This window comes from Oncorhynchus nerka, linkage group LG25, assembly GCF_034236695.1.
Source record: "Oncorhynchus nerka isolate Pitt River linkage group LG25, Oner_Uvic_2.0, whole genome shotgun sequence".
Classification (NCBI taxonomy): Eukaryota; Metazoa; Chordata; class Actinopteri; order Salmoniformes; family Salmonidae; genus Oncorhynchus; species Oncorhynchus nerka.
The window spans coordinates 21,143,995-21,167,833 of NC_088420.1; the positions used below are offsets into that span (position 1 = coordinate 21,143,995).

The 23,839-nt window shown below is 43.1% G+C and overlaps 1 protein-coding gene across 6 annotated transcripts in view; it reads right to left on the reverse strand.

Moving 5' to 3' along the window:
- The window catches only part of LOC115109185 (unconventional myosin-IXb-like), a 120,011-nt gene that overhangs the window by 7,379 nt on the left and 88,793 nt on the right, over positions 1–23,839 (reverse strand). For 2 of the 6 annotated variants that reach the window (XM_065009659.1, XM_065009657.1), the window contains 16 exons: positions 23,015–23,121; positions 21,697–21,788; positions 19,622–19,809; positions 19,158–19,265; positions 18,868–19,038; positions 14,577–14,618; positions 14,345–14,456; positions 13,777–13,850; positions 13,450–13,642; positions 13,081–13,209; positions 12,299–12,404; positions 12,083–12,214; positions 11,673–11,796; positions 11,269–11,319; positions 9,921–10,039; positions 3,941–4,068 (listed from right to left, as the gene is read on the reverse strand). In XM_065009659.1, coding sequence (XP_064865731.1) covers positions 3,941–4,068; positions 9,921–10,039; positions 11,269–11,319; positions 11,673–11,796; positions 12,083–12,214; positions 12,299–12,404; positions 13,081–13,209; positions 13,450–13,642; positions 13,777–13,850; positions 14,345–14,456; positions 14,577–14,618; positions 18,868–19,038; positions 19,158–19,265; positions 19,622–19,809; positions 21,697–21,788; positions 23,015–23,121 — 1,876 coding nt within the window. Of the gene's footprint in view, positions 1–3,772; positions 3,838–3,927; positions 4,069–9,920; positions 10,040–11,268; positions 11,320–11,672; positions 11,797–12,082; positions 12,215–12,298; positions 12,405–13,080; positions 13,210–13,449; positions 13,643–13,776; positions 13,851–14,344; positions 14,457–14,576; positions 14,619–18,867; positions 19,039–19,157; positions 19,266–19,621; positions 19,810–21,696; positions 21,789–23,014; positions 23,122–23,839 lie in introns of all 6 variants that reach the window. The other 4 variants (XM_065009660.1, XM_065009661.1, XM_065009658.1 and 1 more) reach the window with 4 other exon arrangements.

Sequence of the window (23,839 nt, forward strand, 5' to 3'; positions counted from 1 at the left end):
GATTCAGACACGGCAAGGACATCAGGGTTAGCAGAGTGTGCTAAAGCAGTGAGTAAAACAAACTTGGGGAGGAGGCTTCTGATGTTGACATGCATAAAACCAAGGCTTTTTCGATCACAGAAGTCAACAAATGAGGGTACCTGGGGACATGCAGGGCCTGGGTTTACCTCCACATCACCCGCGGAACAGAGAAGGAGTAGTATGAGGGTGCGGCTAAAGGCTATCAAAACTGGTCGCCTAGAGCGTTGGGGGCAGAGGATAAGAGGAGCAGGTTTCTGGGCATGGTAGAATATATTCAGGGCATAATGCGCAGACAGGGGTATGGTGGGGTGCGGGTACAGCGGAGGTAGGCCCAGGCACTGGGTGATGATGAGAGAGGTTGTATCTCTGGACATGCTGGTTGTAATGGGTGAGGTCACCGCATGTGTGGGAGGTGGGACAAAGGAGGTAACAGGGGTATGCAGAGTGGGTCTAGGGGCTCCATTGTGAACTAAAACAATGATAACTAACCTGAACAACAGTATACAAGGCATATTGACATCTGAGAGAGACATACAGCGAGGCATACAGTAATCACAGGTGTTGAATTTGGAAAGCTAGCTAAAAACAGTAGGCGAGGCTAATCCGCTAGCACAACAAACAGCAGGCAAAATGGCGTTGACTAGGCAACGGGGCCGACAGGTAAGACAAACAAGCAGAAAGGAGTACCGTGATTAATGGACAGTCCAGCGTGCGTCAGCTATGTAGCCAAGAGATCAGTGTCCAGGGGGCAGCGGTGGATGGGCAGGGGGGCTGGCGAGTGTTATCCAGGTTTTTAAAAAACTAACAATGACTAAATAGCTTGTAGCTAGTTAGCTGGTTAGCGTCTGGAGGTTCTTGAGTGTGTCATAAAAATAAAAATAAGAGTAAAAGTAATAGCGATTCCGTATCACATTGGGTGAGACAGGTTTCCGGAAGGTATAAACAAATTAAAAGTCAAAAAGAGATAGAAAGTAAATGGGGTCAGAGAGTGATTGGGACGGTTAGCAGACGGTTAGCAGGCCTGTGCTAACAGGCTAACAGTTCGTAGGCCCGAGCTAGACAAGGTAGCAGTTAGCGGACCGGAGCTTGACAAGCTAGCCGTTAGCAGGCCGAATTAGCAAGCAGGGAGATAGCGAGGGCTAGAGAGTTAACCTTTGGGGGACGTCGCGATGGGGTGAGTCTGTTTATTCCTCTTCATGCGGTGAGCTGGAGATACAGCGATTCAGAAAGCTCGCGGGCCTTGGCCAGCAGATGGATCTTTGGCGATGTCGCAGCGGAAAAGCCTGTTGAAACCCCCTCGGACGATTATGTCGGCGGACCAGTCGTGATGGATCGGCGGGGCTCCGTGTCGGCAGTAGAGGGTCCAGGCCAATTGGCAAAATAGGTATTGTTGGACCTCTTCGGTTAGTCTGGAGATGGGCTTAGCTCGAGGCTAGCTCCAGGCTAACTGGTGCTTGCTCTGGGACAGAGACGTTAGCCAGGAGTAGCCACTCGGATTGCAGCTAGCTAGTTGCGATGATCCGGTGTAAAGGTTCAGAGCTTGCGGTAGGAATCCGGAGATGTGGTAGAGAAAAAGCCGTCTGATATGCTTTGGGTAGATGTCGCGCTGGTGTCCTAGTTAGCGTTGAAGACCGCTAGCAGTGGCTAGCTACTAGCTAGTAGCTAGTTAGCTGGCTAGCTTCTGATGAGGGTTCCGATTCTAAAGTATAGAAAAAGCAGATCCGTACCACATTGGGTGATGCGGGTTGCAGGAGAGTATATTCAGCCTGTAGTTGGAAAGTGAGATTAAAATATGTACGAAATATATACAGAAAAAAAACGAGGAAAAACTATATTTACACTATACAGGACGGGACAAGACAAAACACACGTCCGACTGCTACGCCATCTTGGAACCATTCATCATTCATATTATGGACAGACTTCTCCCCATTTTAGCTACTGTTGTATCAACATGCTTTGACCATGACAGTTTACAATCTAGGGTTACTCCAAGCAGTTTAGTCACCTCAACTTGCTCAATTTCCACATTATTTCAAGATTAAGTCGAGGTTTCGGGTTTAGTGAATGATTTGTCCCAAATACAATGCTTTAAGTTATTGAAATATTTAGGACTAACTTATTCCACCCATTCTGAAACCAACTGCAGCTCTTTGTTAAGTGTTGCAGTGATTTCTCTCACTGTAGTAGCTGACGTGTATAGTGTTCAGTCATTTGCATACATGAACACACTGGCTTTACTCCAGGACAGTGGCATGTCATTAGTAAAGAGGGAAAAAAGTCAGGTGCCTAGACAGCTGCCCTGGGGAATTCCTGATTCTACCTGGATTTTGTTGGATAGGCTTCCATTAAAGAACATCCTCTGTGTTCTATTAGACAGCTAAATCTCTATCCACAATATTGCAGGGGGTGTAAAGCCATAACACAAGTTTTCCATCAGCAGGCTATGATCGATAATGTCAAAAGCCGCACTGAAGTCTAACAAAACAGCTCCCACAATCGTTTTATCATCAATTTCTTTCAGCCGATAATCAGTAATTTGTGTGATTGCTGTGTTTGAATTTCCTTCCCAATAAGCGTGCTGAAAGTGTTGTCAATTTGTTTACAGTAAAATAGCATTGTATCTGGTCAAACACAACTTCCAAAAGTTTACTACGGGTTGGTAACAGGCTGATTGGTCGGCAATTTGAGCCCGTAAAGGGGGCTTTACTATTCTTGGGAAGCGGAATTACTTGTGGTTCCCTCCAGGCCTGAGGGCACACACTTTCTAGTAGGCTTAGATTGAAGATATGGCAAATAGGAGTGGAAATATTGTCCGCTATTATCCTCACAATTTTCCATCCGCTAATCTTTCCAATGAAAAAATCCTTAAAGTAATTGGCAATATCAGTGGGTTTTGTGATGAATGATCCATCTGATTCAATGAATGTTGCCGAGTTTGCCTTTTTGCTCAAAATGTAATTCAAGGTGCTCCAAAGCTTTTTACTCCCATTCTTTATATATTTCTTTGTTTCATAGTATAGGGTCTTCTTTTTATTCAGTTTAGTCACATGATTTCTCAATTTGCAGTACGTTTGCCAATCGGTTGTGCAGCCAGACCTATTTGTCCTTCCTTTTGCCTCATCCCTCACAACCATACAACTTCTCAATTCCTCATCAATCCACGGGGATAAAACAGTTTTTAACTTCTGGCATCTGGCGGACTATTACTTTTATTGTAAGATAATTCCCAGCAACCCCAGTGTGTAAATACTAGTGTTGCTAAAAGTAGCTAGTGTCCACTCTCCTATAATTTGCCAACTCTATCAAACTACGTCTACCCTATTGGCTGATACAGCCCAATAATACCGATAACGTAATATAATGGGCCACGTGAGAATCTCTGGTATTTCAACCTATTTCTCAGGCTATTTTTGCGGATTTTGATCTTGACTATGGTGGCAAGATTGCTGGGACCGAGGCTGCAAAGCGAGCTGTGTCACATACAGTTCACCTAAAATAACATTGCAGGACTGTGTCAGATTGGGGACCAGTTCTTGCAGGAGTGGGTGGGAGTCGGGCAAGAAGTCAGCGGGAGCGAGCACGGTATGAAAAGCAGCAGGAGCGGTATGAAGAAATCAGTCCCCCTCAGACCTCTACTACCCCCACCAGTTAGTCTGGTCAAAGTTTCTGCATGCCACACAGACACTCATGCAAACATACAAAAATACACACACACACACACGTTGCTTGTAAACCGGGAGCCTCCAACCTGCTAGAGAGCAGACGGCACCTCCGCCAACCTCTTTAAATGCAGCACCACCAGCATGTCCATACCTGCACCAGAGACAGCAGGGACAGACAGGGGGCCAGGCAGGCCGATGAGAAACCCACAGGTGTGAATAGGTAGGAAGGGGGGGACTATACCTTTAATACTGACCTTCGGGCTCCGAGTTGTTGCAGCGCTCGCCCAACAGGCTCTCCGAACTCAGCGATGCCTCAGAGTCCAGGTTGTCCTGGTCAGAACCAGGTTGCTCCAGTTCTGGCAGTCTGCAGGCCAGGTCCTCCCTGGGAAAGAGGGGGAAGGGAGAGAAAGAAAACAGAGGGGTCACAAATGTAACCAAGGGTTGGTTGGTGGATCACAGGCAAAAAATATAACCATTGGATATGGGTGGTCCTTAAAAAAAAAAGATATATATATTTGTCACATACACATGGTTAGCAGATGTTAATGCGAGTGTAGCGAAATGCTTGAGCTTCTAGTTCCGACAATGCAGTAATAACCAACGAGTAATCTAACCTAACAATACTACAACAACTACCTTCTACACACAAGTGTAAAGGAATGAAGAATATGTACATAAAAATATGAATGAGTGATGGTACAGAACAGCATAGGCAAGATGCAGTAGATGGTAAAGAGTACAGTATATACATATGAGATGAGTAATGTAGGGTATGTAAACAAAAGTGGCATTGTTTAAAGTGGCTAGTGATACATGTATTACATAAAGATGGCAGGATGCAGTAGATGGTAAAGAGTACAGTATATACATATGAGATGAGTAATGTAGGGTATGTAAACATTATATTAAGTGGCATTATTTAAAGTGGCTAGTAATACATTTTTAAATCAATTTTTCCATGATTAAAGTGGCTGGAGTTCAGTCCGTATGTTGGCAGCAGCCACTCAATGTTAGTGGTGGCTGTTTATCCAGTTGGATATAGGGGGCACTCTTTAAATTTTTGGATAAAAAACGTTCCTGTTTTAACCTGTTAGTACTCTAGGGGCAGTATTTCATTTTTGGATAAAAAGACGTGCCCGTTTTAAGCGCAATATTTTGTCACGAAAAGATGCTCGAATATGCTTGGAATTGATAGTTTTGGAAAGAAGACAGTCTTACGTTTCCAGAAATGCAAAGATTTTCACTGTGAGTCCCTTAGAACAAATGCTTCGGGCAAAACCAAGATGTATGACCGACCAGGAAATGCACAGGATTTCTGAGGCTACGTTTTCCATGATCGCCTTATATGGCTGTGAATGCGACAGGAATGAACGGACTCTTTCTCTTGTTTCCCCAAGGTCTCTGCAGCATTGTGACGTATTTGTAGGCATATCATTGGAAGATTGACCATAAGAGACTACAATTGCCAAGTGTCCCTCTTGGTGTCTGCGTGGCATTCGGTGCGCAAAAATCAAGTCCCAGTATTTTTCCATTCAAATCTCAGAACAAAGCAGGGTACAAGGTGGGTGCTTTCAATGGAGAGAAATATGACAAACCACCTTCAGGATTGATTCAAACAACGTTTTCCATGTTTCAGTCGATATTATGGAGTTAATTCGGAAAAAAGTTTGACATGTAGGTGACTGAATTTTCGGTTAGTTTCGGTAGCCAAATGCATAGTAACAAAAGGGAACGATGTGTCCTACACAAGAATCTTTCAGGAAAAACTGGACATCTGCTATGTAACTGAGAGTCTCCTCATTGAAACATCTGAAGTTCTTCAAAGGTAAATTATTTTATTTGATTCCTTGGCTGGTTTTTGTGAATATGTTGCGTGCTAAATGCTAACGTTAATGCTAAGCTAGCTATCACCACTCTTACACAAATTAGTGATTTTCTCTGGTTCTAAAGCATATTTTGAAAATCTGAGACGACAGGATTGTTAAGAAAAGGATAAGCTTGAGAACAGGCATATTTATTTCATTTCATTTGCGATTTTTAGAAATCGCTAACGTTGCGTTATGGTAATGAGCTTGAGGCTGTAGTTACGCTACCGCATACGGGTTTGGGCGGACTATGAGGTTAAACAAGATTTGTCACGAAAAGATGCTCGACTATGCATATAATTGACCGCTTTGGAAAGAAAACACTGACGTTTCCAAAACTGCAAGGATCTTGTCTGTGAGTGCCACAGAACTGATGTTACAGGCGAAACCCAGATAAAAATCCAATCAGGAAGTGCCGCATTTTTTAAAACCGCCTCATGCCAATGACTCCTTAAATGAATGTGAAGGAGCTAGGAGTCAGCTTACGTTTTCCACGTTTTCCCCAGCATTGTGACGTCTTTTTAGGCATTTCCATTGGAGAATGGCTGCAAGAGACCATATAGGGCGAGTGGTCGCATGGTGTCTCCCGGAGAAAACCTTGCGTAAAATACTGAGGTAGCCATTTTTCCAATCGTTTCTTATGAGAAACCAACTGCCTCGACGGATATATTATCGAATACATATGTTAAAAACACCTTGAGGATGGATCCTAAACAACGTTTGCCGTGTTTCTGTCGATATTATGGAGCAAATTTTGAAAAAAGTTTGGCGTTATAGTTGAAGTATTTTTCGGTCGATTTCTCAGCCAAGCAGTATGAACAAACGGGACGTTTTTCGCCTACAAAAAAAGGAACATTTGCTATCTAACTGGGAGTCTCCTGAGTGAAAGCATCTGAAGTTCTTCAAAGGGAAATGATTTAATTTGGTTGCTTTTCTTATTTTTGTGAAAATGTTGCCTGCTGCCAGTAGAGCTAGCATAGCATTATGCCATGATAAACTTACACAAATGCTTGTGTAGTGTTGGCTGTAACGCATATTTTGAAAATCTGAGATGACAGTGTTGTTAACAAAAGGCTAAGCTTGTGTTTGAATATATTTATTTCATTTCATTTGCGATTTTCATGAATAGAAAAAGTTGCGTTATGCTAATGCACTTGAGGCTATGATTACGCTCCCGGATACGGGATTGCTCGTCGCTAGAGGTTAACAGTCTGATGGCCTTGAGATAGAAGCTGTTTTTCAGTCTCTCGGTCCCTGCTTTGATGCACCTGTACTGACCTCGCCTTCTGGATGATAGCGGTGTGAACAGGCAGTGGCTTGGGTGGTTGTTGTCCTTGATGATCTTTATGGCCTTCCTGTGACATCGGGTGGTGTAGGTGTCCTGGAGGGCAGGTAGTTTGCCCCCGGTGATGCGTTGTGCAGACCTCACTACCCTCTGGAGAGCCTTACGGTTGTGGGCGGAGCAGTTGCCGTACCAGGCGGTGATACAGCCCGACAGGATGCTCTTGATTGTGCATCTGTAAAAGATTGAGTGCTTTTGGTGACAAGCCACATTTCTTCAGCCTTCTTCACCACGCTGTCTGTGTGGGTGGACCAATTCAGTCTGTCCGTGATGTGTACCCCGAGGAACATAAAACTTACTACCCTATCCACTACTGTCCCATCGATGTGGATAGGGGGGTGCTCCTTCTGCTGTTTCCTGAAGTCCATGATCATCTCCTTTGTTTTGTTGACGTTGAGTGAGGTTATTTTCCTGGCACCACACTGCCAGGTCTCTGACCTCCTACCTATAGGCTGTTTCATTGTTGTCTGTGATCAGGCCTACCACTGTTGTGTTGTCAGCAAACTTGATGATGTTGTAGTTGTGTTTGGCCACGCAGTCGTGGGTGAACAGGGAGTACAGGAGAGGACTAAGCACACACCCCTGAGGGGCCCCAGTGTTGAGGATCAGCATGGCAGATGTGTTGTTGCCTACCCTTACCACTGTAATATTTGTGTTGTGGAGAAATGACCAGGCCGGAGACGGGAGTACAGTTAGTTTTCGTTTAGTCAAAACCCCTCGTGCTCTACAGTTCCCGGCATCCCAGTGCGCATGTGTATTTCCTATTAGGTGTAGTAACGTAACACTGCTGTAATGCATTACTGCTTAGTAACAGCACAGTAACTAATATAAACAGATGTAGATCCCAGATACTACAACCACCTGGGGGAAGCACGTCAGAAAGTCCTGGATCCAGTTGCAGAGGGAGGTGTTTAGTCCCAGGATCCTTAGCTTAATGATGAGCTTTGAGGGCACGATGGTGTTGAATGCTGAGCTGTAGTCAATGAACAGCATTCTCACATAGGCGTTCCTTTTGTCCACGTGTGAAAGGCCAGTGTGGAGTGCAATTGAGATGGCACCATCTATGGATCTGTTGGGGCAGTATGCAATTTGGAGTGAGTCTAGGGTTTCTGGGATAATGGTGTTGATATGAGCCATGACCAGCCTTTCAAAGCACTTCATGGCTACAAATGAGTGCTATGGGTCGGTAGACATTTAGGCAGGTTACCTTGGTGTTCTTGGGCACAGGGATTATGGTGGTCTGCTTGAAACATGATGGTATTACAGACAGGGAGCTGTTGAAAATATCAGTGAAGACACTTTCCTGTTGGTCAGCGCATGCTCGGAGTACACGTACTGGTAATCCGCCTGGCCTTGTGAATGTTGACCAGTTTAAAGGTCTTACTCACATTGGCTACAGAGAGCGTGATCACACGGTCGTCCGGAACAGCTGGTGCTCTCAACGCTGAGCTGTAGTCAATAAATAGCATTCTCACATAGGTATTCCTTTTGTTGGGGCAGTATGCGAATTGGAGTGGGTCTAGGGTTTCCGTGATGATGGTGTTAATGTGAGCCATGACCAGCCTTTCAAAGCACTTCATGGCTATCACTAGATGTTGGAACATTGCTGCGGGGACTTGCTTTCATTCAGCCAAGAGCATTAGTGAGGTCGGGCACTGATGTTGGACAATTAGGCCTGGCTCGCAGTAGGCGTTCCAATTCATCCCAAAGGTGTTCAATGTGGTTGAAGTCATGGCTCTCTGCAGACCAGTCAAGTTCTTCCACACCAATCTCAACAAACCATTTCTGTATGGACCTCACTTTGTGCATGGGGCATTGTCATGCTGAAACAGAAAGGGCTGTGATGGAAATGTTCTTGTTTGTATATAATCATAAGATTAGCACAATGCTGATTTTGTAATAACCTGTCTTGGTTGGGTTCATGCCAGTGACTAGATGATTGCAAAGGAGGAAACCACACTATCACTCATAAGCAAATTGGCAGTACGCCCAGAACATTATCTTGGGACAAGAGAAGTGGAATAAATCAGTCAAATACAGGAACCAACCATGCTTATAACTTGTTAGTGTAGCAGTATAAAAGGACTGAAAGGGAACCTCCCCTTCAGAGTTTTCATCAAGTTTGTATTGAGTTTGTGAACCTCTACAGCCGTAATAATAAAGATTGCTTTATTTAGTTTGAGTCCTTAGTGGTGGATTTCCACAGTCTAGACTCGCCCCTCATTGTATGCTGCAGCATTAAGATATCCCTTCACTGGAACTAAGGGGCCCAGCACGAACCATGAAAAACAGCCCTAGACCATTATTCCTCCTCCACCAAACTTTACACTATGCATTCGGGCAGGTAGCGTTCTCATGACATCCGCCAAACCCAGATCTGTCCGATCTGTCCGATCTGACGACCAGAGTGTGATACAAGCGTATTCAGAGAAGGCGTTTCCACTACTCCAGATTCCAATGACGGCCATCTTTACACAACTCTTGCCAACGCTTGGTATTGCGCATGGTGATCTTAGGACATGGAATCCCGACGAACAGTTATTGTGCTGATGATGCTTCTAGAGGCATTTTGGAACTAAGTAGTGAGTGTTGCAACCGAGGAAAGATGATTTTTACACGGTACGCGCTTCAGCATTTGGCGGTCCCGTTCTGTGAGCTTGTGTGGCCAACCACTTCACGGTTGAGACGTTTTTGCTCCTAGACATTCCCACTTTACAATAACAGTACTTACAGTTGACCGAGGCAGCTCTAGCAGGGCAGAAATTTGCCGAACTGACTTGTTGGAAATGTGGCATCCTAAGACGGTGCCACATTGAAAGTCACTGAGCTCTTCAGTACGGGCCATTCTACTGCCAATGTTTGTCTATGGAGATTGCATAGCTGTGTGCTCAATTTTATAAACCTGTCAGCAACGGGTGTGGATGAAAAAGCTGAATCCATTCATTTGAAGGGGTGCCCACATACTTTTGACCATGTAGTGTATCTGCTGAATTTAGTGGTGAATCAGGGGCTCTGTTCAGTTCTTACTTCTCTTGTTTTATAGACTTGATGCGCTCCATCAGGTTTTTCTCAGCCTCCGTGTCAGAGTCCAGTGGCTCATCGTTCTCAGGGACCACCGTCAAGTTAGAGCACTTCTTCTCATGCACCTAGGAGAGAGAACACACACACAGTTACTCATGGCACCTCAACGAGTAGCAAGTCCATACCGCACGGGTTTAGAGGATGGGGTGGGGGTGCCTGTGTAACATCATCATGCATAGTGTTTATTAATATCATGCCTGTGTCATTCCAGTGAGCTATGGTAACTAGAGGAAAGCATGCGGTTTTGTCATGATGAGTAGGGATAAACAGACACTATGAAACTGTTATTCAACCACACAACATGTAGGAACATGTCAGTTTCTGGAGTGAGGGTTCTTATAACGATTTTACTATTGAATGAAGCTTGAGTCTGCAAATCAAAGCAATGGTTATTTTACTCCAGGAGTAAAAGACATCATCAAGAAGACAACTCATTCCCATGTCAATTATAAGGCTTGGTTCCGGTTAACAGGGAGAATCCACAAACCATCCATCCAATCCTGAGGTTGTACAGTGGGGAATCATATGTGTTCCATACAGCACAAGCGGGCTATGATCAAGAATTAATGTCACCAAATACTAGTCAAACCACAAACAAGTCACATGTAGAAAAGACCAACATCAACCCACACCGTCACTCTGAAGAACCTTCACATCACAGATACTGAGGGCTGAAACCAACATGCAGTATAACAGGGGTCTAACATCTAGACTATTAAAGGTACTAGTAGTAGGTATGCAGGCCTTTGTTCTCGCAGTACTGACAGCACACCTAGCACTGACAGCACACCTAGCACTGACAGCACACCTAGCACTGACAGCACTATCACACACCTAGCACTGACAGCACACCTAGCACTGACACACACCTAGCACTGACACACACCTAGCACTGACAGCACACCTAGCACTGACAGCACACCTAGCACTGACAGCACACCTAGCACTGACAGCACACCTAGCACTAACACACACCTAGCACTAACACACACCTAGCACTAACACACACCTAGCACTAACACACACCTAGCACAGAATCAACTGATCATTGTCTTCGCCTGGATCCAGGTGTGTAACTGCTGGGCTATAACAAAAGCCTGCATGCCCAGTTGCTCTCCAGAAACATAGTTGGGAGACCACTGCAGCACTGTATACCACTGTATTCCACCAATTAGTATGAAGAGGAGAGAGGGATGGGTGGCGGGTCATCGACTACTACAAGTCATGCACAGACGGTTGGTTAAGACAAACCGCATCTAGCTACCAGGAGGACCAGAGCAACGTGGATACGTACCACCACTCCTTTGTAAGGAGCAGAAACCCTGAGGGGCAAATGCCAGTGCAGCTGAAGAAAAAAAAAGGAGAACCACAAAACAATGAGCAGTAAGCCATGGTGGATATTGGACAATACACTGACACTCAAAACCTGCAGCCTTACTGGACTAGGAGTGTCGTAGTACTGCCCTGCCCTACAGTATGTAGTAAATACAGTTGGTGACTATGGTCGGTCTGTCTACTGAGTCTATGGACCTGGTAAGTGTCAGTGTTGGGATCAATTCCATTCCAATTCAGTCAATTCAGAAAGCGACATAGAGAAGCATTGAGGAAAATTGGAATAGAAATGTCAGTTTGTTTCCTGAATTGGCCCCAACCATTGGTAGTGTCCAGACAGACCAGACCATGTAGAATAGTCCTCACCGTGTTCTGTCTCTTGAGTTTGAGCTGGTTGACGGCCAGAGCCTCAGCGTGCTCCAGCTGTTCGATCTCCTCCAACTTCTCATTGTAGCGTCTGATTTGCTCGTTGATCAACATCTCCACACACCTGGGACACAGAGACATTACCTGCTAGTTAAAATCTCTATTGTGGTAAAGGCACTGCATTGGTTTCTGTACAGTGGGGGTCGTACCTAGTTGCCTGAACAAAATATTCACTTAATAACAGCAAAGACTAGGGTTGAGATCAAAAAAATCCATTCTAAGTGGACTATTCTTATTGTGTGATTTTTAAAATTTAAATTGATTTAAACTGAATTGATAAAAATAAAACAACGTTTTATACACAAAGTAACAGTGGTTTCTGTCTATGCAGTGATCAGAGAGATACTTACGTGGTGGTCTTGGCCACGTCCTTCATGCTCATGAGTGGGTCAGCGCTGTCTGGGCAGCGGAGGATGCAGGGGGCAAACACGATGGCCAGGGAGTTGGGAGACATGCGGTTGTGAGACTCATCTTTAGACACTCTGGAAGAGAGAAAAATATTACTCGTGGAATATTTATATAGCAATACACACTGCAATATTGCCCCAGCCATGAAGAGTATGTACTTGACTAGATGGAAGAAAAGTCTTTCCAAGGTGTTGAAGCATGCGGTGGGGAGCTGTTCCAACACTTTGTAGATGGCATGTAGCTGCTCTTGCTTTTCAGGAAGTTCTAGAGAGATGAGGAAAACACAACAACGCCACAATGTAGGGATTGATGACAGTCGACAATATTACACATTTTAACATTCAGTGGAATACAGGTAACTGACCAAATAAAGGAAACACCATCATAAAGTGTCTTAATACGGCGTTGAGCCACCACAAGCCGCCAGAACTGCTTTAATGCATCTTGGCATAGATTCTACAAGTGTCTGGAACTGTAACGCGACACCATTCTTCCACGAGAAATTCCATAATTTGTCATTTTGTCAAGAGTGGCGGAAAACGCTGTCTCAGATGCCCCTGAGATATGGTGACAGACACACACACACCCTTTAAACTTACTTTGAGACCCCTCTTTCAAAGTCAGAGATCTCTAGCCTTGGTAGCCAAAATAATGGGCAGCTGGACCTTAAGCATGATGGGATGTTTTAATATCTTAATTAACTCAGGAACCACACCCGATTTCAATATACTTTGTATCCCTCATTTACTCAAGTATTTTCTTTATTTTGGCATTTACCTGTAGATTAGTAGAACATACCAAGGAGAAGATAACCCACCTGGGCTGATATAGGGACTCCCCCTTGTGGACGTATATTATATAACACAATCCAAAATGACAAGAGTAGCCATCTCTCCCTTGATCATGGAGAAGAGGGAGGCAGAGCTATAACAGGACTCACCCACGGCCCGAAGGAAGTCATTGTAATGAGTGAAGGTCATGAGGGGGTCAGGCAGCTTTCTCAGCCACTGTTTGATCAGCCCTGTCACTGTGTGGATGGGGTAGTTCTCCAGGCACACTGCGTGGGGGTCTGCCACACAACACAACATCAACCATTAGACAGGTCATGGAATGGGAACATGAAGAGGTATACTTATGTCATAAATAAGATCTACATGGGCACGATGAAACTTGAAAAATACAACTACTCTTGTGCTTGTGTAGGTGCTTAATGTTAAGTCTTCCGTACACCCCTCAAATGAACTGTTACCCATCAAGATCTTAGCAGCTCTCTGGTTTACTGTTTATAATATTATGGGCTGGCCCTCACCAGTCTCCATTAGCTGGTGGAGCTCCTTCATGCGGTTGGCGGAGCCTGATTTGCGGTAGATTCCCTCCGTTAACAGGCCGTTCATCTCGACATGCTCCAGCATCATCTCCAGCACTATGGGAATGGGGTTGTCCTCACTGGTCAGGTGACACAAGCGCACCCCAAAGTGCAGGCCTCCCGACTCCTCGTCACTCTGCACACAGATAGACACCAACAGTCAGATATGTTAGTCAATAGTAACCTAGGGACCAATACAGATTTAAGATTCACACCTAAACCATGGAAGTATGGCAATGTCGTTTACAAATATGTGAGGTCAATGCCCACCTTTTTGGCACAAAACGTGCAGCAGTCTGTGACAATTTTGCAGAGGCACTTCTTGTGGCACACCATCTTACAATCTGGAAGAATAAAACCAGAATGAGAGGCTATTAACATTTGTATCCTTGACGACCCAGAATATGTTAATGTTAATGTTTCACGTTATGTATGTTTAAAGCATGATCAGCATTCACATCAATCATTGGAGACTGTTATCCTTGTTATTTGCACATCATCTGCACATCTATCACTCCAGTGTTAATGCTAAATTGTAATTATTTTGTCTCTATGGCCTATTTATTGCCTTTACCTCCCTACATTTGCACACACTGTGCATATATTTTTCTTTTGTGATATTTAATGTACGTTTGTTATGTGTAACTCTGTTGTTTTTGTCGCACTGCTTTGCTTTATCTTGGTCAGATCACAGTTGTAAATGAGAACTTGTTCTTAACCTGGTTAAATAAAGGTGCATTTTTTAAAAATATATATATGTATACACATATATTAGTTGTTACTAGAGTGTAAGAGTTGTCAGAATGTGTGTGTGTGTGTTTGTCTGTGTGGTACTCACAGCTGCACATGTAGACTTTCTCCATGCCCCCGATATAGGAGTTGCACTGGTCACACGACTGCATGATGTTAACCTGGTACGTGCTGAACACATGGTCCAGGGGGTTCTCCATCTAAACAATCATACATTGTGTACATGTATCAATGTGTCCAATCATTTCATAAAATACATATATTTCTATAGAGAACAAAGAGTGGACAGGTTTAAGGATCGGCCCTTAGTTTGTACTTACGTTCTTGTATTTTTTCCGCCTCTTCTTCCGCGCTTTAGCAGGCTGAAATACAGACAAAACCATCAATATTTAATTAAGACGGACAATAATCAATCTCCATGTATTCAGTACCAAAAATCAGTGTTAAAAAACAATGATATTTTATTTTTTGCATTTTACAAATAAGAACATTCAAAACAAAAATGAGAAGACCGACAACAATATAACAAAGTGACAAACTTAGAAGACAACAGACAAAAATGTAAATGCAATAGAAAAACAAAACTAAATGAGACATTGGACCAGTAGGCTACAGTACATTTTATACATTACGTGTGAAACATGACATGAGGATTATACAGAGATGCAATCAATGTTATGTGAGTGGACATTCTCCATATAATCAAGAAAGGATTGACTTATTCCTCAAGCAGTATGTCCTTTTCTCCAGTGGGATACTATTAACTTCAGATACCCGCCTGCCAGTTGCAATGTGGCTATCTGATTTCTGTTTCAAGGCAATACATTTTTTTGCCAATTGCTTGCACCATTTCTGTTAGCATTATTAGTGTGACTTTGCCTAAGATTGGAATTAGTGAAGTTAACCAGTAGACAGACCTCCGGGTCTAAAGGGAATGCAGCCCCCTGAATTGAGGATACGGTATCGCTTACCCCTTGCCAGAAACCGTGTAGTTTTGAACGTAGGGGGGGAGATACCAGGGTTGAACTTGTGCAATGTAGATGAGGTGATATAGAGCTGATGGAGGAAATTAAACTGGATCAGTCTATCTGGAGTTTAATGTGGATGTAACACCATCCCTGTATAGGTCACTCCATAGTCCCTCATCAAGACGAATACCAGGATCTTTTACCCATCTAAGTCGGGGTTTATCTAGCTCAGGCAGTGGTAGTCATGACATAAGAGCATCGTAAACACAGGAAATGGTCTTGAACAGTGGTTGGTCTGCATGGCAAAGTTGTTCAATAGGTGACATCTTAAGTAGGTTCCATTGGCCCTTGAGAGTCACCCTAATAAAATGTCATAGTTGTAGGTAACTAGAGGTCATTGTTAGACAAGTTGTATTTCTGTTTCAGCTGTTCAAAGGAAATAAGAATTCCCTCATAACAATGTTCTAGAAGAGTGATTATCTTATCAGACCATGATCTAAAGTTACTATTCTTGAAAAACCTTTGAAAATTGCTTGATTGGGAACCATGTTCAACCAGCCAGGTAATATATTCTGAAATTAGGGAGGTTTAAGCCCCCTTGACTGTAATCAAGGGTCAGTTTGTCCAGGCTAACCCTAGGAGTTTTGCTGTGCCACAAACTGTCTGGTCAGCTTGTCGAGAGAGGAAAAGAATGCTGCTGTAATCACAGTTTGAGTGAAAGACTCTGGAAAGCAGTTGTCCTCCCCGGCTTTTTAAAGTACCTCCATAAGGTAGGGGACCAACAGCCACTTGAGTACTTTATAGAACTCTGGAGGGAAGCCAGGAGATTTATTAGAAGGTAAAGATTTAATGTCCACCAACAATTCAGGGACTGAGAACTGTTCGCTCAGGTGCGCTCTGTCTTCCTCTGACAGGCAAGGGAGGTTGAGCAAGGAGAGAAATGTCGATCTCTGATAGAACATCGCTTGATTGGGAAGTATAGGGGACCTTGTAGTATTTCTTAAAAGTATTATTAATTTCAGTAGGGTCAAAAAATCTCATTAGCAAGAGTTTCTATAGCATTAATTGTCCTCTTACTTTCCTCTGCTTTCAGTTGCCATGCCAACACTGTGCTTTCTCTCCAAGTTCATAGTAACGCTGTTTTGATTTAGTAATGCCCCTCTCAGCTTGATACGTGTTCAGAGCATTATATTTCAGTTATTTACCAAAAGCCTGTATAGGTCTTTAGTCTGGCACCTTTGGTAGGTTTTCTCTAGCTCAAAGATTTCAGATTTAAGGTAATTCAGTTAGGCACAGTGTTTTCTTTTCAACCCTTTAGTACTGGCAATGAGCCTTTCCCATCAGACTTTTAATGTGTCCCAAAGAATGAAACTGTCAGGACCAGAGGGTTTATTTGTCAAAGTAAAAACATTGATCTGCTCTTTGATAAATGCAGGTTGCTTCAGGAGTGTAGAATTTAGTCTCCATATATATATGCTTGGTAGGAATGGAGAAGGCTAATTCCAGAGGAGAATGGTCACAAAGCAATCTGGTGAGATAATCGGTATCTAACACTATGAAACAGTTGGGTTGACAGCAAAAGGTGATCTATGCGTGTGTGTGTTGTGAATAAAGAGTAGTTCCTATCCTGTGGGTGCATCGGTCTCCAGACGTCTAGTAAATTGAGATCCTTCATGAATGAGCTTGAACATAAACACATGGTCATCGAAGTTAGGAGCATAAATATTCAATAGGGTCCCAGACGGAATAAATATGCCCCTGCACCAAAACAAACCTGAGGGAGTAGACATGGTGTTGCTGACACAAAAGGGGATGTGTCTACTTATCAAAATTGCAGTTCCTCTTGAGGCCGCAAAAATGTATCCTACCCATTCCCTGTTTAATTTCTTGTGTTTACTGGCTGTACAATGTGTTTCTTGTAAGAACACAACATCAGCCTTCAATAGTCTATACCTTAAGAAATGATCCCCTTAACTGGGCTGTTAAGATCTTTTACGTTGAATGTGACATATTTTAGTGGATTAAGCATGGGTTGAGTTTCTAATATATAACTGGATGGTAATTACTCACAAGTAAATATTCAGGTAATGTTTCAACTTTGATGTGAACACTGAAGTGACCTATGTCTCTCTTTAGGAAGGAAACAACAATAACAACAAACATGAAAACACTTGTAGAGAGATGATGTAGCTTGCTTGCCATCTTGCTCTTACTAGCTAAGCTTTGGCATAAACTAAAACCTACGAGCGCTCTACGTTGAAAACAAACGGTGTGAATAGACATTTATGGCGGAATATTTTACTGTCAACAATAAGGGCTGCTTGAGTCTCTTTTCAGGAGAAGAGGAGAAACATAAATGGGGAAAAAGCAATGGGCCTAGGCCTACTAATTTGTTTCGCCCGGTGGATATTGTCAAAACCAAAATATACTCCCCTGTAAATGTAATAGACCTCACCACGGGAAAAATAACTCAGTTGAAAATGTCCAAATCAACTGTAGCGACCAAATCACGTTGTAAACAGATCTAAATTCCAAATAGACATCAGCAGTTCAGTCCCAGGAGAGCACAAACAAGAAAAATCCCAATAAACTGCATCAAATCCCACAGATAGACCCACAGATAGCCGGTGATGTTCTTGTCCTTCAGGGCTTTGGCAACTGATTTGAACTGCTTACAACGTCTGGCAAGATCCAGGCGCATATCCGGCTGACACTCTTGCCATCGATGGTGATGTCCCCTTTGGCTCTTGTGAGTCGCAGTATCTTCACCTTGTCCTGGAAACGGAGGAACCTGATCAGGACGGTCTGTGGAGGCTCATCTGGTGTGGGTTTTCGGTGTTAAGGCTCTGTGGGCGCATTCGATTTCCAGCAGCTTAGTGTAGTTGGTTATGCGCAGGACATCAGGGATCCATTGAGTGAAGAAACAGACAGGGTCACGGCCCTCGCTGTCCTCCTTCAATCCCACCACATGGATATTGCTACGTCTGCTCTGGTTCTCCATCAGGTCCGCCATGTTTATGAGATAGGCATTGTCCTTCTGCAGCTGTTTGATAACTTGATCATGTCGGGTTACGGTATCTTCAGCTGTGCTAATGCGAAACTCAGCCTCAGTCGTTCTCAAAAGGAGAACATTCAGGGAGGATTTCAGGCTACCAATGGAAGAATAAAGTTCAGCCTATTTATTGTAAATTTTCAGTGAAAGACCTTCGTTACCATCTTACATTTCCTGGAGGAGAGTAGCAAGCATGCCTGAAGTCTCAGAAGAGGCTACTGAGAGGAACAGTGTGGAACTGTCATCTGCGTTATCAGGGATAATGCTTATCTTGCTAGCTGTGGCGTTATTATCTTGGGATTCAACAAAGTTTTGGTCATCCTTCTTGCCTCTCGGATTGAGGTCCATGGCCCTTGGAAGGTAAGCGCTTAACAGTTTATCAGCCGATGTTAGAATATTGCTTCAACGTTGATATTTAGGTAATAATAGGATAACTTTGAAGAGCTCGGTTTGTTTAATGTGTGCTCAGCTCCGCGGCATAACATGCTACGAAAGTGTTGTTTGTGCCAAGTGTTACAGCATAAACCAGGGTGCTTGGAGTTTGCTACTACGATAATAGCCCTATGACAAATATGCAGGGTAATCCTTCACCTTGGCTGGTTCTGCCTCCTCCTTTTTGATCTCTCCCCTGATGAAGCCGTCCAGGACTGACTGGAACAGGTTGACCACCAGCTGTACCTCTCCCTTCTGCTTCTCTCCTGCCAGGCTGATTACCCTCTTCTGGTAGCCACGCATCAGACCCTTGTAGCCAATATGGTGTGTCTGTCCACCATGGGTGAGAGAAAGAGAGAGGGGAATAAAGCAATTATCATCCATACACGGGAGTCACTCAATTGATAAAGCAGCTTCCATATCTATAGGCCTTGCGTTCCGCCACTCACCGGGAGAGAGTACATGCCCTTGATGGTCTCTCTGAACTGCATGGTGGCTGTGATGAAGATGTTTTCTGTGGCAGACAACTGCTTCCCTCTGGAGCGGAAGTCATTCACCTACAGAGAGAGAGAGTGGGAGTTTAAAGGGATAGTTTGGGATTTTTGGAAGCCCTTTATCTACTTCCCCAGAGCCAGATGAACTTGTGGATACCATTTCTATATCAGTGTCCAGTAGGAAGGAGATTATGGGTAGATTCATGAGCCAACGCTAACTATCTTAGCTAAGCTAGCACTAACACAAGATAAAGGGCGTCATTGCCAAAAACCCAAACTATCCCCTTAAACATATTGTGGAGCATACTATAAGTGTATTTCTCCTCTATGCACCTGAAAACTACAAGAGGTGTGTGACTGAGATCAACTCTCATTTCAGTTAGCTTTTAGCTGTAACATGAATCAGAATATGGTTGGACCTGATTCCCCAGGAATTCGTCCAGGTGTCGGAGCTCGTTGGCATTGGTAATCTCCCTCTCCAGAGAGGCGTTCCATTGCTCTGACACATGCGTGGCCCGGCTGATCTTGATGGTGGGGTTCTGGCTCACTGCCCGGCCTCCACTAGCAGGGTCTAGGTGGGAGCGGGATGTTTGTGAGAGAGGCAGGGCTGTGTGGAACGAAGACAGACAGACAAACAGACAGAGACAAAGAGACACAAACAAAGAGAGAGACCAAGAGAGACAGAATTGTCAATATGTTCAAGCATCATTATATACAATATTCACTACTTTACCTTTTCCACATTTTGCTGTGTCACAGCCTACATTTAAACAAATGTAATTGTATATATTTTTGTTACTGGCCTACACACAATACCCCATAATGCCAAAGTCGAATTATGTTTTTTTATTTTATACATTAATTAAAAATGAAAAGCTGAAAAGTCTTGAGTCAATAAGTATTCAACCCCTTTGTCATGGCAAGTCTAAATAAGTTGAATAGTAAACATTTAGTTAACAAGTTGCATAATACGTTTCATGGACTCACTCTGTGTGGAATAATAGTGTTTAACATGATTTATTAATGACAGCCATATCTGTATTTCAAACACAGATTCAATCATAAAGACCAGGGAGGTTTTCCAATGCCTCGCAAAGAAGGGCACCTATTGGTTGATGGGTAAAAATGTAAAAGCAGACATTGAATATACACTACCGTTAAAAAGTGTGGGGGTCACTTAGAAATGCCCTTGTTTTTGAAAGAAAAGTACATTTTTTGGCCATTAAAATAAAATAAAATAGATCAGAAATACAGTGTTGACATTGTTACGGAGGCCCATTATCAGCAACCATCATTCCTGTGTTCTAACGGCACGTTGTGATAGCTAAACCAAGTTTATCATTTTAAAAGGATAATTGATCATTAGAAAACCCTTTTGCAATTTTGTTAGCACAGTTGAAAACTGTTGTGCTGATTAAAGCAATAAAACGGGCCTTCTTTAGACTAGTTTAATATCTGGAGCATCAGCATTTGTGGGTTCAATTACAGGCTCAAAATGGCCAGAAACAAAACTTTCTTCTGAAACTCGTCAGTCTATTCTTGTTGTGAGAAATTAATAACCTAAAACACAAGGCCAAGTCTACACTGGACTTGCTTACCAAGAAGATGGTGAATGTTCTTGAGTAGCTGAGTTTTGACTTATATAAGGGGTATGAATACTTTCTGAACACACTGACCTTACAGTAGATGTTGGGCAAAAAACATTTGAAGGAACTAAAGACAAAAATCTGTCTTCGATTAGAGAGACCGTAAACTTTTCTGTAGGATCTGATTGCTATCAAAGGTCTAAAACTAAAAGGCTCAACAAGCTGTAAAATGTACGTTTTTGGGACTTGAGAGCCTTTTACATATATTGTTTTGGCCAGGAAATGAACACTTCACTTGATTCCAAACTCGTTTTTTAAAATGTTCATATCACTTGTTGATAAAACATCTCCTTTTTAATTCTCTCTAACGCCAAACTGTGACGCACTGCCATAGCAAGAGGCGAGAGCCAGTTTCACAGTCAAAACATGATGAAAGGTCCAAACTATGTTGTTGTGATAGAGCTTAATCCTACTTGACTAATTATTTACCAGAAAGCAACTTATTTAAGAAACAAATCCATTGGAGAAATACACCTGTATTTTCTATCTGGGTCTCATGTTCAGGAAGTGACTGACCCTGTATCACCCCCTACATCACTGCCTTCTTCCAGCACCTTTACATGAGTAAGACCACTGCCATTTCCAGGCCAGACGGAATCTTAGCACAAATACCACCTTATTTCACAGTCCCAGACAAACTCCCAAACTTATACAGTATACGCTACTAAAGGCAAGGACATTTTTGATGTCAACATATGAGAGATTCACTTTGAATTACCATGTGACTTGACCAGGAACAAAATGTACGCTCTAGTTATTATAGCCTATTGTAGAACTAGGACCCAGAGATTTTCCTGGTCAGGTCACATATTTGGTGTGCCCCAAGGCTGCATCCTGGTGCCTCTAACCTTCTCCTCGGTCGCTCAGGTCTCCATCGTCAGGAGTATGAGCTTCTTTATGGGAACGTTTCTTCAGGATCTTCCTCAGGAACCCTGAGGATCTACAGCACACACAAACACTCAACACCACACCATCAACACACTCATACAGTAGGAGTCAATACAAAAACACTAATTGTAACATTTATGAGTTATTGATGTGTATAATGGTTTTTAATGGGTTTGACTGTAAATAGGCACAGGTGAGTAATGTATCCAATCCTACTAATATGAACAACATAATTACAAGACTAATTATCTGTATCTGCCACTATGCAGGAGAATTGGATAAAACATGCTTTGTTTTAGTGATCAGAAGTTTTAGATGTGAATGTTGAATCTTTGTGCATGTCAAGGGGCAGAGGGTTTTTGTATGTAAGCCTACAGTAATAAATGTTCTCATTTGTCCAGTCCAACACCACATATTTTCAGGGTTTATAGACCGACTCTGCTCAATGAGTGCCATGGTAATAATCTTAAAACAAAATCAAAATAAAGACCAATATTTTGATTGTCCAGCCTGATAAAAACGTTGGAACAGTAAGGCACAGCACATCCCAAAAAGTGGGGAACAAGTCAATCCGTTCAGAGTAAATTAAGTTAAGGAATTTCCGGAATCTATCCCCTCCAATAACAAACTGCCTCTATAGCTATATATGGGAAACTCTAGCTTGTGCAACGTGCCATATGAAGGAGCTAGACAGTTTGATTACACACGGAATAGTGTTTTCCCATGGGCTACCTGCCTCAGACCTCCGGGGTGGATGAGATTGTCTAGTGAAGGGTTTTCCTCCACAGTTACATCAGTCTCTTTACATTAACATCACATTCAAGCATCTTCCTAGGTTCCTGTTTTTCTAGCCACCGTGCTTCTACATCTGCATTGCTTGCTGTTTGGGGTTTTAGGCCAAGTTTCTGTATAAGCACGTTGGGACAACTGCTGATGTAAAAAGGGCTTTATAAATACATTTGATTGATCATTGGGGTTATCTGGAAGAGACCCTTAGAACATCATCATATGCATTTTAACATCCAAAACACAAGGCATCAAACCATAATATTGGCCAACTAAGGTTCTATACCGCTAGTTCCAAAACCTATTTATGCCGTGATCTACTAACAGCTTTTGGAATGCTCTTATGACTCAACTAAAAACAAAGCCAATATTTTTAGGTCCAACCCAGTCTCTTGCACAACCCAAAACGAATCAGCCGTTAATCAGCCGGGACTGCTCTGTCCCCCATCCTGCTGTAAAATATCTAACATTAGTTTCCCTGAAGCAGTGTACCTCTCTGGGGTGGGCGGTAGAGTTTGGATAGTGTCCTGGTGGCCTGAGGTGTCATGGGTCCTCCTCTTCATGCTGCCCTTTGACCAATCCTCTACAGCAGACTGGAGCTGCAAGGACAAACAATAAGATCAATGTGAAGAATCAAACTATACTGTACAATTCCCATCATGTTGAGCAGATGATTGAAAACACAGTTTGAGGAGACGAGGTCTTGGTAAAACTTGATAGTTTCATTTGCGATAGGAAAAAGAGAACAAGAATGACCCCAACCCAATATTTTTGTATTTGACCGTTATTTGACTAGGCAAGTCAAATAATACCAAATTCTTATTTTCTATGATGGCCTAGGAACAGTGGGTTAAGTGCCTTGTTGTGTTTGGAATGTTTACGGTAACGTGTTCTGACCTATTAGAGCCAGAGAAGTACAATGACACTAAGCTTTCATTCAAATGTCATGAATAAAGAATGTGATATGCTAGCTTCAACCTGTTCCGATCTGATGTGCTGCCCTCGTATTTGATGAAAATAACAGTTCATAAGAAAGGGCAAGGCACACAATGCTGCTGGGACATATGCAGTGATTACTTTTTTGCTCTTTACTTTAAATCGCTGTTTGATCTGGGATTGGAATTCAGCATTTTTACTGGTGTCTTGGTTTTGTCTTCACCCAACGTTTTTTGTTCAGCTTTTCGCTTAGGACGTTTTTATCTGCTCCACCACGCACCTGTCCGGTAAGGTCGAGCTCTACTCAGCCTCCCGACAAAGCATCCCCCAAGCGGGTGACACCTACTCCCATTGCCTGCAGCACCGGCGATCTGCTCCTCA